The sequence below is a fragment of the Populus alba genome, chromosome 14, assembly GCF_005239225.2.
Source record: "Populus alba chromosome 14, ASM523922v2, whole genome shotgun sequence".
Taxonomy (NCBI): domain Eukaryota; kingdom Viridiplantae; phylum Streptophyta; class Magnoliopsida; order Malpighiales; family Salicaceae; genus Populus; species Populus alba.
Genome location: NC_133297.1, coordinates 3,882,166 through 3,899,498, shown reverse-complemented (window position 1 = coordinate 3,899,498; position 17,333 = coordinate 3,882,166). Strand labels below are relative to the sequence as shown.

Below are 17,333 nucleotides of genomic sequence, written 5' to 3'. Positions count from 1 at the left end.
ACTACATTTCTTCATATTGTCATCCTAACTCAACCCTTTTTTTTTTTTTTCTTTTGTGTAATTTTATAGTTCTTCCATCGGCAGACAATCTTTTTCAGAGAACTATTGTCACATCAAATAAATAAACAAAAAATAGTATATAAGTTTGAGAATTAACCATCCATTCTATTATTTTAAACAAAATTCAAATTTAATTATCGAATTTAATAATAACAAACAATGATTGAAGTAAGATTATACCAGTAAATAATAAAATAAAGAAGGGTGAAGATATATGAAAGAAAAAAAGGATTTTATTTTTATTTTTAGTTAAGAGTAAATTATGGCTTGATTTGACGCTGCCTTAAATAGCAAAAGAAAACAGATGGAAGACTCATCAGATTGGTAGTACAAAATAGAGAATGGGTGAATGATAAGACAAGAAAAACAAGCAGAGGGTCAACATAAGATAAAACTAAAAATAGAGAGTCCGATCATACACACTACTGATCCACAATATTACAGTTGGATTTCTCATTACTATGCATGTAAGACTCGCTCGCCTGGTAGTTCAACTTAATATTAAAATTACCTCCTAAGTCAACTTAATAAAATTATTGATGGGAATTGGCCGCCCGTCAACAAATGGAAAAACCTGGGTTTTTCCCCAAACAGATTAAAATATATATATATTAAAATCTGAGTTGATTTATTAACTCATAAATCAACTCGCTTAAGTTGACATTTAAGTCTTAAACCGGGTCGAAAGGTACCTTTTGGGCTCAGTAAATCCTTTCAAGCTCGATTGAAGGTGGACCATTGGATTTGATTCGAGCCCATATTTGGTAATCATCACGTCGGTCGTCGCTTCCTTGGGATCCTAACGTAGTCTTACCAGTTAGGACGGCTTCTGTCCTTTTAACTCGTTGCCAGTTGCCATATTTGGTAAAAATATTTTTCTAAAATCTCCTATTTCCAATTGTTGGTCTCTGCTCTAATAAAAATTAAAAGACACCATTTACAATTATAGGCTTACTACAATTAGGCTTTAATTAGAGGTATTGTATGGAAGCATATGGTTTGATGGTTTGCAAGACAATCATTTTGAAACACGTACAAATAGAAAACAAGACGGGTTTTTTTTTATGACTTAAATAATATTCTACATGGTGTTCTAATTGCTCTCGGTGATTGTTTTAAAATTCAACTAGATGAGATGAAGAAAATAGCAAATATATATTTCAATTTTTATTATATATTGAAATCATATATGGTATATTTATTTTGAATTCAATATTTTAAATTAACTGAACATAATAACATAATAATATCCCAAACTTTATGTATTTATCATGTATATAAAAGAACCTAGTTCTCCAGAAAAAGCTCAAAAAATATAAATAAAAGTTAAGCAGACCAAAGCTGTCTTTGTAAAAATTCCCCTCCTCTGGTTCGTGTTTTTTTTTTTTTTTTTTGAAGTTCAAAACTAAACGCAAGAACCCCTCTCTGTCAACATTTTCTCTTTCTTCCATGCCTCCTGTTTCTCTTCATTAAATTCCATGCCTCCTGTTTCTCTTTCTCCCTATAAAAACGACCCTCCAAAACCCCTTGAAGGCAACAAAGACCAACATCGAGAACTTCCTTCATCTCCATTCTTTGCCTCTTTCTCTCCTTTTCTCTCCTTTTCACATCTGAAAGAAGAAAAAAAATCAAGTTCCTCTCTTCCATATAATACAAAGAAACCAAAATCATGAGGTCTTCTGTTGGACTTGCAAAGCCATGCACAGTCCCACCCACTAGAGACATGACATTGGAGTGCTGCACTCTCACTCAACCCATAAAAATCAACAAAAAGTTACAAAACCAACCTCTAAAAAATTGGGAAGGCTTGCTTGACCCGGTTAGCCATGAATCGGCGACTGCATCCCGGCCGGTTAAACTAAGACGGAAATGGATGGAGTATCAAGGTATTCGAAACTGGGAAGGTTTGCTTGACCCTCTTGATGATAATTTACGTGGAGAAATTCTTCGGTATGGACACTTTGTCGATGCTGCATACAAGTCTTTTGACTTCGATCCTTCATCACCCACCTATGCAACCTGCCGGTTCCCAAAGAGCACATTGTTTGAACGGTGCGGTAAACCGGACACTGGTTACCGACTAACCAAACATCTACGTGCAACATCGGGAATCCAAATCCCACGTTGGACTGAAAAAGCACCTAGTTGGGTGTTTACTCAGTCCAGTTGGATTGGATACGTAGCCGTTTCTCTAAACAAGGCAGAAATTGCGAGGCTAGGACGCAGAGACGTGGTGATTGCCTTTAGAGGTACTGCCACTTGCCTTGAATGGTTGGAGAATCTTAGAGCAACCCTGACTCAACTGCCAAATTCAGATTGTGAAAAAAAACGCTCGGATGATTGTGGACCCATGGTAGAAAGCGGATTTTTGAGCCTTTACACTTCAGGAACACCAATGGGTCCTAGTTTACAAGAAATGGTGCGTCAAGAGATCAAAAGGCTACTCCATACTTATGGTGATGAACCTCTTAGCTTAACCATTACAGGACACAGTCTTGGAGCTGCACTTGCTACTCTTGCTGCTTATGACATCAAGACTACATTCAACTGTGCGCCACTTGTGACTGTCATTTCTTTCGGAGGTCCACGTGTTGGTAACAGGAGTTTCAGACAACACCTAGAAAAACAAGGAACGAAAGTCCTGCGTATTGTAAATTCAGATGATGTAATAACAAAAGTACCTGGATTTGTACTTGATGGGGAGAACAATGTGCCAAATAAAGGAGACCTCAATATGGCAAGCTTGCCTAGTTGGATCCAAAAAAAGGTGGAGGACACACAATGGGTCTATGCAGAAGTTGGCAGGGAGCTAAGACTTAGCAGCAAGGATTCTCCATATCTCAATAGCATCAATGTAGCAGCATGTCATGATTTGAAGACTTACCTGCATCTGGTGAATGGATTTGTAAGCTCCTCCTGTCCTTTTAGAGCTAAAGCAAAGCGTTTTTTCCTTAGTAACCACCGTAGATAAAATAAACAACGACGACGACAATAATAATAGTAAAAGAACAAGTGGCCTATGGAAGCTAGGGTTTAGGATATCCGTACATAAATTAAATAATACTTTGTTATGGGCAGGTGGAATGAAATATTCATTTTTCCCCATAGCTGGCATTGCCCACCAAATGCGGGGCGGGCATTGCCATTCTTTGTTAACAGAAGTTGAAAATTGAATCCACAGGGATTTTCCTTCCCTGAAACTAAAATGCATATTTCATCAAGTTTCTTGCCTCCGTTTAATGGGGCTTGGTGGATCATTTCTTCCCCTTCTCTTTCTCATATAGAGAAAAGACAGGAATGTATTTTATATAAAAGATAAGATGAAACATAAAACATAATATTCATTTTTAAAACATGATGAAAACTTGTCCTCAATATCTTTGTCATTTCAATCTCAAAACAATAACTAAAAACTAGTAATAAATCTATAACCTTGTCAATATTTACTCGTCTTTAAATGATGAATGCACCTATTTTCCCTGCTAAGGAAAGTCGGTCCCACAGCAGTAATCTATACAGTCGAGAGCAATTAGTTTATAACCACCAAATTACCCCTACATCCAACAATATCTTGAAAATTGCCCGTCAAAGACACCGACACAGAGCTGCCCTACCAAATGCAAGTGCCGTCCATTCCGATCACGCAGAACCGTTAATGTGGAAATTAGTGACAGTCCTTCACTATACAATAGCATTAATGGAAGTTCCTTCAAGTTTACCACTGTAATGCTTAAAGAGTCATTGTACAAGTATGTGCTTAATTATTTCCAACTATCATTGGACTGATGTAGAGGTCTGATCATTTCATGTTTCTCGTTGTTGGGTAGGTCTGTGTGCATCACAATTTGTCCTTGCTGACAATCGATCCTCCTCTCCATAATGTAAGAGGATTCAATCAAGTATGGTTCTATATATATATATATATATATATATATATATATATATATAAAATCCATTTTAGTACTGTGTGGTCTATATAGCATTTCCGTACAATAATAAATGCAAGAACATAAAACATCAGCATGGGATATATTCAACATAGTTAGTGATGATAGACTAAGAGCATTATTACCTCAATAATTTTGGAGAATCTCCTAATTCTGCGCAAAAATCCAATGCCTTGTAACCCAAAGTTGGTCTATATGACCGAGTGATATATAAGAACAATGCAAGTCAACGTCTTGCTTTAAGGTGCCATACATATATGGAGGATGCCGACAGCATTTTAAAATTCAAGAAAAAAAAAAGGTCAGAGACTGGGGGCCCTCTCCTCTCTGAAGGTATTAATTTAGTGTGATAATATTTATTGAAACTTCATATGACTAAAACAAAAATCCCAACTCTTGTAATTTTTGTTAACATAGGTAGATAAGTACTGCAAAATTTATTCAACTCAATCATACATATGTACACTAATTATGGAGCTATCCTATTTTCCAAGCTAGAGATGTAGGACTAAAAAGTATAGTCTAAATGATAATGCAATGATAGCAAGGATGTGCTTTGAATGATGTCCAAGAAAACCTTGTGAGAGATAAACATAGCTTACCAATTAATATCTTTTAATAGATAATAGAGAGATAATTAGATTTCAAACTCTACGTACGAAACGCGACAAACATTTTAATTTATCCTAACTTTTCAGCATTGAAAGTCTCCGCGCACGAAGCAATCCCGTCTTTAAAGTTAGGTATGCAGTAATTAAAAAGCCTAGTCTAGATTGAAGAAAGCAATCATAATAAGTACTTGCTGCGAGTGGTGTAAAAAAATAAAAATAAACGGAGTGCTGAATAATAAATATGGTTTTACTAAACGATTTGTGTTCCATCCAAGAGACACGTCTCCTGGCTAGACTTTCCTTGCTAGGAGTAGCATCCTTGCGGGCAGTGGCTTCAGAAAGGATCCCACCGTCCAAGTGTATTGAAGAGAACAAAGCTTGCCTACTCGGCGCTGTGTCGTCCAGGATGAGACTTTATACTTTATTAGAGCAAGAGAAAAACACAGGGTGTCATGCAAGTCTCTCCTCGATATAGCTACCTCTCAACAACCACCTTGGAATGAAGAAACAAATTAACGTGATCTTAGACTTCAAGAATCGATGACATCTTTAGGTTTCTCTTGCAAAATCAATTCACAAGAAAAGGCAAGCACCCCCACACAAGAAAGAATGCAAGTCAAAAGCGATTTGACATGTCTAAAATGGTTGACCTTTTCATTTGCCTATTGGTCCAGGAAAAGGGCATTCCATGTGATCTGTGGCTATAAGATTTTGGCGTGCCTTGGATTTTTTTGACGGCAAGGAAATGAACATGGGATGATTAGCCTCTATTTGGTATTGTGTAATAAACGAGAACACAAGATTAAATGACGGCAAGGATATTTTTTATTTATTTAAAATTAATTTTTTTTAATATTCTAATCCATGAACACCAGATTTAATTGTGCTTTGAGATATAATGATCACGAAGGAAATGCCAGCTTCATACAGCACAAACAGTATGCGAAATCTGTTAAAATAAGAATGATCGATGCCACGCTAGGTAAAGGTAAATCTTCAGTAAGTATTAGAGTGAATAATTCAGTCTGTTTTTATTTTTATAATTGAACAGATTTTATTATGTTCTTGTGTTTTCAATGACTTTGTATAATATTCATTTTCTTCATTATATCTTATTATAAAAAACTTTATTTAAACTGACATGTGTTAAGAGAATAATATAAATTATATCTTGTAACTTCATCCTAAAAAGTTTAAGCTTTTGGGTTGAGATGGTTCTTTGACATGGTATCAAAGTCTTGATGACCTAGTGGTTGCAAGTTCAAATCCTACCATCTCCATTTATTTGATAAAATTAAGCACAAAATAATATGGACATGTACAAGTTTCAAGTCCCAAAAGGGCTTTCACTTAAGGGTGTGTGTTAGAGAATAATATAAATCATATCCTGTAACCTCACCTAACAGCTTAAGCTATTGGGTTGAGATGATTATTTGACAACATAGTTATATTTTTATTTCAAAAATACTAGTTTGAAAAAAAATATTTTTAAATTTTAATGATCAAGTAGGTTTAATATTTTTATTTTAAAAAGCATTTTGAGAGAATTTTTAGTTATATCCTTGTATAATTCAAGGATATTTTCTAAATAGAAAATATAATTTTAGATTTTTTTTATAAAAAAAAAACATATAACATATAATTAGTGAACTTTGTCAATCCAATTATTTATTCATATATAAATATTTCTAATAATCAAACTTCTTCATCAAAGACCCTAGAATTCAAAATTCAATTCTGCATTATTACAATATTCTGACTAATTTATACAAGTGCCCCATAACCATAGCCTTGTTTTTTTTCCCCCTGTAACATATATAAGATCTTAATTTTGTTTAACTTTCGATTCCGTTATAATCCATCTTATATATATAAAAGCACTTGAGTCATACATATGTTCTTAAAAATATATTAAAACATTAGAAAATTTTGATTAGAAACTCTTAAGAATTGTATCTCAGAAAATATTACAACAAATTATTTTCAAGGAAAACACATGACGAATTGTAAGTGTCAGTGAAATACCCCAAAGTAAATTAAGGCGGAGTTTGCACCCTTTATTTGAAACCAATTCTTTATTATAATTGAACTTAATTTGAATTTGATAAATAAATTAAATTTACATATTTAGAAAAAATAAAATTTAATTCATATTATTTTCTATATTATCCTCATTATCTTTATTTTATTTCTTCAAATGTCTTTAAATAAAAGAGTGCTAGATGAGTATTTTAAGAAAGTTAGTTTTAATATTAAATTTCTCTCTTTAAAATTATAAATCAAAGGGGTTAGCCCTCTTATTTACTTTTATAATATTTTTAGAGACTAAATTATATTTGAAATTTAATTTTTAACACTCAAGAGAATTTCAAATATATTTTTTAAAAAAAACCTCTAAATTGATTTAAATTCAATTCATAGTGTTTCAAACATTAAAGTTTTTTTTTATGACACACCTGATACAGAGGGAAATTAACTCGCATTGTGTAGCTGCATTGAGACTCTTTTGTTTTTTGGTTTTTTTTTTTCTTTTGTTAAAAAAACATGTAAAACAGGGTTCTTTTATTTTTTATTCTTACAAGAGAGCAAAAGAGAAACATGAGCTGCGCTGCAAAGGGTTAATATCCGTGCACTTAATTTCGACTGATAAACATGGAAATTACAACAAGATATGCGCACGACAGCGCATACACACAATTATGAAATTACAACATGGAAATTACAACGCGCTTGTATTATTCCTTGTTGTGAAAAATAATATAACATAACGACTATATTTTCTTTAGAACAGTTCATCGGAAAAACTTAAAATTTCAATTCTCTTTACCTTTAAAATTCAATAATCTAAGAGATTGTGTAATCTAACTGCATGATATCTTCCAAGAGTTAATTATATGACTAGATTATGTTCAATTTCTGCCCCATTAATTCCACCGTTTAAGCAGCCACTCAAGTAAGAAACCCTTGCATTTAAAATTTGCGCAAAGCTACTACTATATTGTATGAATACTTTTGTGATATAATAGAAAAAAAATATAAATAATACAGAACTTAAAACTCTTCACCCGCCTGTTATAAAGGATAATAACATATCAAAAAAACAATACATATAGCTTAAATTGTTTAGTAAGTTTTTGAAAGTACCTTCATGTTTTAAATATTTTTTAAAAATAAACTTAACTTGAAAAATCATCAAATTTATTTATTTTTAATGTTTTTTTAATGATTTTGAAGTTATGATAAAAAAAGATTATTTTAATGCATTTTTAAATATTTTTTTTAACAAATACTAATTCATAAGTTTTAATTCTATATTTTACACAATTAATTTGTTTCTATGAATCCCACATACACAAGGGGAATACAAATTTGTTAAAAGTAAAGGATAATCTCTCTACCATCCTAATTTTTCACGTGATCTCTTGCACATTGCGGGAAAAAAATCATTTGGCGCTATCAAACAAGAAAAAGAGAAGGGAAATAAGATGCTATCAGCAATTAAAGACATAAAAATTGCAATGGCTCGCAAACGAATATGATCGCCCGCTATAGGAAGTCATGTCAGCGAGCAGTAAACATCATTTCTTATTCGAAAATGATAGGATACGGCGATACGATATTGCCATATGATAATTTTGTTGGCGCAGGAAAAAAAAGAAGAAGAAAAAAGGTGGCATGTCCTAGTTTCTAGATGGTCCCATAGATGCGAGCCCTTGTGTTTCTTCTATCTATCTTAGTTTCTAGATGGTCCCATAGATGTCAGTCCTCATTAGGAGCATATTCCAAAACGTGACTAAATATCTTGTGGTAACGTTCATTCATGTTAAAATATATCTTTCATTTCTACCCATCAAAAAACTTGAGCAATATATACTTCTTGAAAACGGCCATCGCAACTAGGTCGTGAAAAAAATGCTCGCGGCCTTGGACAAATTTAGAGAACGTTGGTATTTTTATGAAGATTGTCCTTTCAAGTTACTACCCTTGTATTTGCAAGTATTAAAGGCCGGCGCCTCTATTCGTGGCCTTGAAGGGGAAACCGTGTGTGCAACGACTACCTCATACAAATTAACTCACTTGCCGGTGGATTTCAATTATTTGTGTGGTACTATCTTGTCTGCAGGTGCGGACCTATGGCATGTGATTTAAGTGTATTGCCACCCCAAAATTCTAAATTTTTCTTAACAAATTTAATACCCTTCACCCCGTAAATTATTATTATTATTATTATTATTATTATTATTATGTACCCTTGACTAATCTCTCAAATCTTAAAATTAACGACCATATAAAGCTTTCAATAGTATTAAAGTTTGTTTCACTCGAATTGAAGGATCTTTAAAAGCAAATTCAATACTTAATCAATTGAGTTATACCCTTCAAAATTACTAATTCATGAATTTTTAGTTAGCCCTCTCAAACTCTTAAAAATCATATATTATTTAACTAGGACATTCAATCCTAAATTTTCTGGTTTTACCTGTTAAAGAGAATAATATAAATCATATCATAAAACCTTACTAACAGCTTAAGTTATTGGGTTGAAAATGGTTCTTTAACATGATATCAGAGCTTTGATAATCAAGTGGTCATGAGTTCAAATTTCACAACCTCCATTTATTTGATAAAAATTAAGCATAAGGTAATGTGGTCTATTCAAGTTTCAAGCCCAAATAGCTTTCACTTGAGTATGATGTATTAGAGAAATAATATAAATCATATCCCAAGACTTTACCTAACAATTTAAACTATTGGATTAAGATAATTCTTTGCCACACCCTGCTTATTTAGATAATTCATGCAATCATACACTCTACTGGATTTTCAAGATAAGGTAAAATTATTATTACATTATGCTTTGAAGATGGGTGGACATGGCCTTTTTAAAGTTTAAAAATAAACGTTGTTTTATTTGGTAATATTTTAAGTGTTTAAAATAAAAACGAAATATTATAATTACTTGTAAGTATTGATTAAATGACTCTTGAAAAGCACTTCAAGGACACCATTACCGACCTTGTAATGACAGTTAACGCACTTGCCCTCCCCCCTCGCCAAATCAAGCTATACATAAGTACTGTTCTCCAATCTTTCTTCACTTCGATTCCTTTTCAAGTCTGTCTTTATAATTATGCGACAACCCCACTTCAGATTTTCTAATTCCACTCCCTAATCTAGATGGGACAATGCCAACCCTGACCTCCCACTAGCCAAATTCTTGCATCAAGTAATTAAACTCGACACGGTTTATTAATTTTACGTTAATTGTGGAACCCTCCATCCATTTAACTTTGTATATAAGAATGAAAGAGACTTACCTTGTTGCATAAACTTCACAAATAGAAGCGTTCGGTCAATGAGCTCCACTTGGCAGAGCATCCTTCGATGTGCTAAGAAATCAAAACTGATAAATCTGCTTCCTGCATCAAAACAAAGCAGATCTGCGGCTTCAAAAAGCATATAACCCATGAAAGAGAAATAATTCAAAATCAAATCTTATATGAGATAACCTATGAAGATAGTGGCAATGCTAGATGAAGACACAAAAAAAAACGGCGTTCATACTGTAACAGTAATGAAATCACGCCTAACGCTCCCCCTCCCATTCTGTCTCACTTTCATCTAAGATTTTATGAAAAATGTACCATTTGTAATTCTGTACAGATCTCCTCTCTTTTTCCTTGTAAGAGTATGTCTTTTGCGAGGGTAAGACAAGTGCATCATGATGTGCACACGAGATCTCCAGCGAAATCGAGCCAATAAATAAATTAATGCAGCATGCCATAATATGGTTCACCTGAGGCAAATAGCATCTCAAATAGAGTACAATAGCAAGCCAACAGCGCAAATCTCTCCAATCCAAGATACATAAGATTGACCTCGAAAGCGTCATAAGAACGGAAAATACATACAATTAGGTGAGAGCCTGAGATGTAACACAACAGCCAGGCAATATCAAAGAAGATAGCATACCTTCTACGAAAAGGACGTGATGGATATTATTTACGAAGGTGTGATCCTCGTTAACCAAAAATCCATGATTTTGGATGAAAACAACATCCTCAAGGACCTCAACCATCATCTTTATGCACAATATTTGGAGAAAGCTTTACAAGGATCCTCTAGATAAAGGAAAAAAGAAGGTTCATGTGACCCAACATCAAAGTCTTGAATTCACCTAGTAGAAACTGGCAAAAGAGTCAGGCTGAACTGAAAACGACATTGATTTTTATTTGATGGGAAAGCTACTTTCAAGGTCGCTGTTACGATAGTCTGCTCAGCTTTTGAATTTTTGAACAAAAGGCGGTGGCAAATTATTAGTCAGAGTATATGGTTGTAATGCAAACTGATGAGTAGGTGGTTCCTAAGAAGAAAGATATCTGTCTCACAATGAATATATCAATAGTAAAACTGTAAGGAGATTCAAAGAAGACCAGCACAAATTAAAGAATGCAACAAGTTTGGCACCATTATTGAGGCCTGTTCTTGTGACAATGAAAAGGGATCAAATCAGAACCTTGAGAACTTAGAAACCATCTTCTCCCTCAATTTCTCTCTCTCTCTCTCTCTCTCTCTCTCTCTCTCTCTCTTTTCTACCTTTCTTTTCTTATAGTTAAAATGTATTCCATCAACCTCCTTTTGGTTCATTTTAGATCTAAATAGTTACATTGTTGTTATTATTTCCCTTCTCATAAATACAGTTAAAAATCTTGTGTTTGACGATGACCTATCAAAACTTAAGCATATTTGATGAAGAAGAAAATATTTGATGAATTTATAAAATCTCAACCTCTTCTCTTACCTTTTGTATGAATTTGTTATACGTGTGCTTGTTTTTTATACACTATGCTGGGATTAGTTTTCCACACTTAATTACTTTCTATTTTACTGTATTTTAATTCTTATGATGTATGATTCTGTTTTAAGTTAAATATTTTGTATTGATATCTAATTCTATTTGGATCCAGTTCATTATATGAAATTAAATTTAGTTAAAAAAAAAAACAACAAGCTGAACTTCTTCTATGAGCTTCTCCTTTGACGGAGGCACACTGAGTTATGGGATAATAATGGTTGAAGTATTTAAATATATCTGATTGTTGCGAAAATAAATATTAATATACAATGTTCTGAATATTTAAGATTAAATTTACCATCATTGTGTTTTTAATTCCCGAGAGGTATTTATTCATAATTTACAATTTAATAAATTTAATATACAATACGAGGACGATCATAATTCAACTCTTGAAAAAGTATTAGTTCAGGCCAAATTAATATTTATCATAGGACTTCATTTGGTCCGTACAAATATGGTTCAAATGGTTCTATCACCCTTTGTTGTCATATCTTTGCAATTAATATTTTAATCACTAAATCACACAAATTCGTCATACGTTGTTGTTCTCGAATTTTAATAATATATTTGATTGGAAGGCTATCCCGAGGTAGAAACCAGAACATAATCCTAGGTCATAATGGGTTAGGAGAAGTACTTAACTGTATCCCTCTCTCGGAAATCAAATATCATCCCCCTTACGCTTTCTAGCTAAATTGACCCAATGTGGTATTTACCTTTGTTTTACTACCATTAATTAACCGCCGGTTTGTTACTGCAATTGCTAAGAAGCTATCACTATTACAATGGTGTTGTGCAAGACTTTTCTGTAAAATAAATACTCAAGTTAAAAGATGTGAGATGTGTCCATAAGAAATTTATATTTTTAGGCTAGTTAATTAGTTTACCAAAAAGTAGTTTTTTTTTTTAAAAAAAATTAGTTTTTGTGAAAAGTAGATTTTTTAAAAAACAAACTATATTTTCATGAAAAATAAATTGAAAAACACTTTCAGTATTTAGTTATGCTATGAAAAATGAAGCTGAAAAATAACTTCTAAAGATTTTTTCAAGTTTATTAAAATAATAAGTACCAAATCTAATAAATTAAAAAAGTTGAAGGGTGATAAAATTAAAAAAAAAAATTAATTTTATAAATTATTTTAAATAAAATAAATAGTAATAAAAAATAAGACCAAATATGACAAATAAAAAAAATTACAATTAAAAAAAGGATTATAGAAATAAACAACAATCAAAAAAATAAAAATAAAAGTTGATAAAAAATTGAACTAAATCAAATTTTAAGATATAAAATTGACAAAGAATAAAAAAATAATTCAAAAAAATATATATAGCAATAAAAATTAAGAACTAAATTTAAGAAAATTATAATCCGTTTAAAATAAAATGTGTATATATATATAAAAGAACCAAACTTTTTTCTTAGACTATTTTTTATTTATTAACTTTTTTAATAATAAAAAAACATAAAGAAATTTAGAAAATCATTTTCTATATATGTATATATATAAAAAAGCTGATATTTTACTTTTTAAGATTATTATTTTTTTAACACGGCGACATGATGTCCTTCGAAATCCGAAAATTTGAAACAATATTTTAAATAATGAAACAAAATGGATGCCAGCAAGCAAATAATTAATATTCATTTGGTCATCACGCCTACAATACGAGACTAACAAATTCATGTACTGTTATGACGGAGCTACGTACCTGCATGTATTTGCAACGTGTTCGCAGCCTACAAAGAAGGCTGAAAGTGCATGCTTTGCTTTCTTCTGCCATTGTAAGAAGAAGGGAGGACGATATAGATTCAACGGAGGAGCTCAGACAGATAGGAACAAAAATAAGTAGGGATGGGTTAAGCAAGTAAGATAGTGTTTGAAAATGTGGTTGAAATCTTTTAATATATACTAGATTACATTTAAAAACAAAACAAATAGATAGTTGTTATAGAAATATATATTTAGTAATTTTATTAGAAGTCCAGGATTATTTTCTAAACGAGACCTAATGAGCGGTTACCATCAGATTCGTGTAAGGCCTGGAGATGAGTGGAAGATAATCTTCAAAACAAAAGATAGGTTGTATGGATGAGTTGTGATGCCCTTTAGCCTAAGAAATGAACCAAGCACTTTTATAAGGGTGATGATTCAGGCTTTGAAATCTTTTCTAGGTAGGTGTGTTGTAGTATATTTTATTGACATGTTTATTTTCAGTCAGAATGTAGAGGAGCATTTAGAACACTTCAAGCAAATTTTAAAGTTGCCATGACAAGAAAAGTTTTAAGCTAATTATAACAAATTTTCTTTCCTTCAATCCAAAGTGAATTTTCTGGGATTTATCATATCTCAGCAAGGATTTGAAGCCGATCCTGAGAAGGTTCGGGCAATCATGAAGTGGCCAAAACCACAATCATTTTTTGAGATCAGAAGCTTTCGTTGTCTATCCAACTTTTATTGTCGATTAATTCAAGCTTTTAGTACCATCATGGCTCCAATCATAGTGTCTGGAAGCCAAATTCTTTAAGTAGTCTTCCACGACAACATGGGCCTTTAAGTCATCAAGCAAAAGATGGCAGAGGCTCTTATTCCCAAACTTGCTGACTTTTCTAAAGTTTTTAAAATTTATTGTGATGCATCCCCCATTGGCATTAAGGGTGTGCAAAGTCAGGCAGGACATCCTATTGCAAATTACAATGAAAAATTGAATGATACTATGGGGTTAAGTTTGTTAGTTACTTTTGGAAGACACTATGGGGTAAACTAGGAATGGAACTTCTTTTCTCTCTAGTGTCATCCACCCATAAACCGATGGCTAAACCAAAGTCACTAACAAAAGTCTTTTGCAATCTGCTCAGAAGTTTAACAAATGGTCATGTTGCGAGTTGAGACTTAATCACACCATTTGAACTGGTATATGAGTTGTGTCCTAAGATTCCTACAGATGTTTCTTCCTTGCCTCTACCTCAAAAGACCAGTGAAGCAAGGCTAAATTTTATAGCATTTTTGCCCACTTTACATGAGAGTGTCAAGTACAAGATGAAACATCATGTTGTCAAATGTACTGCACAAGCTAATAAACATATGAGGGAGCTGTATTTTTAGGAAGGGGACTTGGTTTTAATCAGATTATGACCTGAAAGGTCTCCCCTATAACATATAACAAATTGCATGCTAGGAAGAGTGGTCCATTCAAGATCCTCGAGAAGTCAGGACTAATACCTATTTGATTGATCTGCCAACAAAATTTCAATTTAGCCTAGTTTTAAATGTGGAAGATCTCACAGTTTATCATAGTTTTGCATCCACTCATGAACTAGAGAATCCTCCTTCAACAATCCCTCGAGTTCAGCCAACTCCAGAAATTATAGATTCAATATTAAGACATAATTATGTGTCTACCAGAAGAGAGGGTTATAACAAGTTCTTGGTGCAATGGGCATCCAAACCCAAACTAGAAGTGTGGTTACAAGACAGTGAAGCCCATCACCTTAATCCTCAATTGCTTCAAGATTATATCAAACATTAATTGCCCGAGGGGCAAGTTGTATGGGGAGAGAGGAAATTGGTGCAAGTTCTAATTATCAAGACAAGGACATTAGAAGTAGAGTTAAGGGAAATAGATAGATTGAGTCTAGCGGTAAAGTAGACTTAAGGGACATTAGACAAGGACATTTGTAATTATCACTACAAATAAGAGCACTGTTTTTGTTTTCAGCAAAATGTAACCATATCACAAAGCTAAAGAAGCCTTCAAGTTGGACAGATAATATGTGTCGGATAGACTCAACGCATCCAAGTTTCATGTGAGATGTAGTAATTTGCAACTCCATTAATTTCTTAATTAATCTAAGAAACAAAGAGAATAAACATAAACAATCTGAAAGAGATTACCAAGAAAAAACTGAGCGTATCTGAATTTGTCATTACACATCACCTGTTCTTTCTAATATTCTGTTAGGTTAGCCCTCGTTGGTGCTCCCTTATCAGACCTCCACACGGTCCATGTCTCGTTATTGTCACCTCACCTCGTCTGTGTTGTTCCTGCATATGTTTTGAGAAGAAATTATACGACACGAACTTGGTACATCACATCAAGCTAATCATATTATCTTAGTTTCGTATTATTTCTATCCTTTGAAATAGGGAACCCATACATCAATCATTAATGAGATTGAGCTCCATCAGGGGTTCATGTAAAAATTTGACATTTCTATTTCAGTGACTTAATTAATGTACAAGAGAATATCTAAACCACAAGTTTTTGTAAACTTAATTTCTGTAACCCAAGACAAATGGATTAGTTTGGAAATCATTAATTATCTAATCAATGAACAGAATATACATTAATGTAAAGAACTTGTGCCTCAACACCGGCAAATTTGAAGCAACTGATTAGAGGTGTAGCATTTACCTTAGCTGACAGGTGCCTACGTGTTGCAGCTTCAAGTGCTGTGCAGACGGTGAATCAAAATCACGGTGAATTATTGCGATTTGCCAATAGAGACAGAACATGGGACGGTAAGAAAGTACTTCCTTTATTTGTACATCAGAGAACGAGAGGCCAGCATTTTATTTTTCCAAATTTTGATTGGTTGACGGTTTCAAACTCCGAAGCCTACGAAGAAAAAAATAATTTGAAAAGAAGATAGCTGTCAAGAGAAGACAGGTTTCACACAACAGCCCGGTTTAAGATCAAAACGAGCGATAGAATAGAATAGAATAGCTAGCCATCTCTTTCATCAAAGTGCTTTCAGAGTTTCAGGGTTCTAGTTGTTGATTACAATCACTTTTGCACGCTGCACCATGTCACAGTCAGTTTTGTAATTACTGTTCCTAAAAAATTCAGAGAATCTTGACGGCTTAACATACAAAATTCATATCGTCCCAAGTTATAAGATTTGAAAGGTTGAAGTTGATGGAAAGAGGCCAATAGCCGTCAGATCTACTTGTTTTCATAACACGAGAGAGAGAGAGAGAGAGAGAGAGAGAGATGACCCTCGATCCAAGTCCTAAAACCTAACCACAAAACCATCATTTGGCACAATCCCACATGTATTTTAGAGTGATTTACTAATTAGCCCTAGCCCTAAAACACAAATTAAGCACATGCTTTTGTGTGGATCACAATCATCTTGACAGAGCGAAAAAAATAAATTTGAAAAGAAGAGATTTGTGAAGAAAAAAAAAATATACCTCTTTGATCAAGTTTATCCACTGTCTCCCTGCCTCGTCTTGTGTTTTTCTAGAGAGACTCCATTAGGGTTCGAAAAGGATGGGTGATACTTGATAGTAATGAGAGCATAAATATCGTCAAGTACCATGATCCACTATTAGCTTAAAAGGGTTGTGTAAGGTACGACCCATTGTATGTTTGTATGCAACCGGGTACAAATCAGTCGGATCTGGTCACTAAAACTGCATGTATCTTAGCTTCCTCTCTGCCTCTGGTGACGTATATTACCACCTGTCTATGGAGGGTGCCACCCGGTAAGTGTGATCTGGCCATCAACTGTAGATAAACAATTTACTATTTATCGCTATACAAGATTTAAGACCTAAAAGAACTCTCCACATAATTACAACACCAACCCCCTTCCTGTTAAATCTTGTCCTTTTTTTGGGTGATTAAATGCCCACTAAATGAGATTTGAAAGTACACTGCAAGCAGAGGAAATCCACAAATTTATGGTGCAAGATATTGTCATATATTGCTTTGGATACCAGAAAAGACCAGCTTTTTACTGCAAAAACATGGAGGAAAGCTAGTCTTTTCCCACGTCAACACAGTAAAAAAAAAAAAAAAAAAAAACTTATTTTTTAAATAAACATATTAAAAAAAAAAAACTTTCGC

At 33.2% G+C, this 17,333-nt stretch overlaps 1 protein-coding gene and 1 long non-coding RNA gene across 3 annotated transcripts; one reads left to right on the top strand and one right to left on the bottom strand.

Moving 5' to 3' along the window:
• Positions 1-1,918: 1,918 nt before the first annotated feature.
• Positions 1,919-3,031, top strand: LOC118034079 (phospholipase A(1) DAD1, chloroplastic). The gene has a single exon (XM_035039267.1). It carries the CDS (start codon positions 1,934-1,936, stop codon positions 3,029-3,031), a length of 1,098 nt encoding a protein of 365 aa, XP_034895158.1. The 5' UTR covers positions 1,919-1,933.
• Positions 3,032-9,420: 6,389 nt separating this feature from the next.
• Positions 9,421-16,770, bottom strand: LOC118034080 (uncharacterized). 2 transcript variants are annotated; one of them, XR_012167837.1, is made up of 5 exons: positions 16,676-16,770; positions 15,894-16,097; positions 15,417-15,523; positions 13,191-13,255; positions 9,421-10,038 (listed from the first exon to the last, which is right to left on the bottom strand). It is a non-coding gene; the product is annotated as an uncharacterized lncRNA (long non-coding RNA). The 2 variants fall into 2 exon arrangements; XR_004684979.2 differs by lacking the exon at positions 13,191-13,255.
• Between the last annotated feature and the right edge of the window lie 563 nt (positions 16,771-17,333).

What these genes read in the sequence shown, in the direction of transcription:
- LOC118034079 (XM_035039267.1), top strand. Translation starts at nt 1,934, where the DNA reads ATGGAGTATCAAGGTATTCGAAACTGGGAAGGTTTGCTTGACCCTCTT.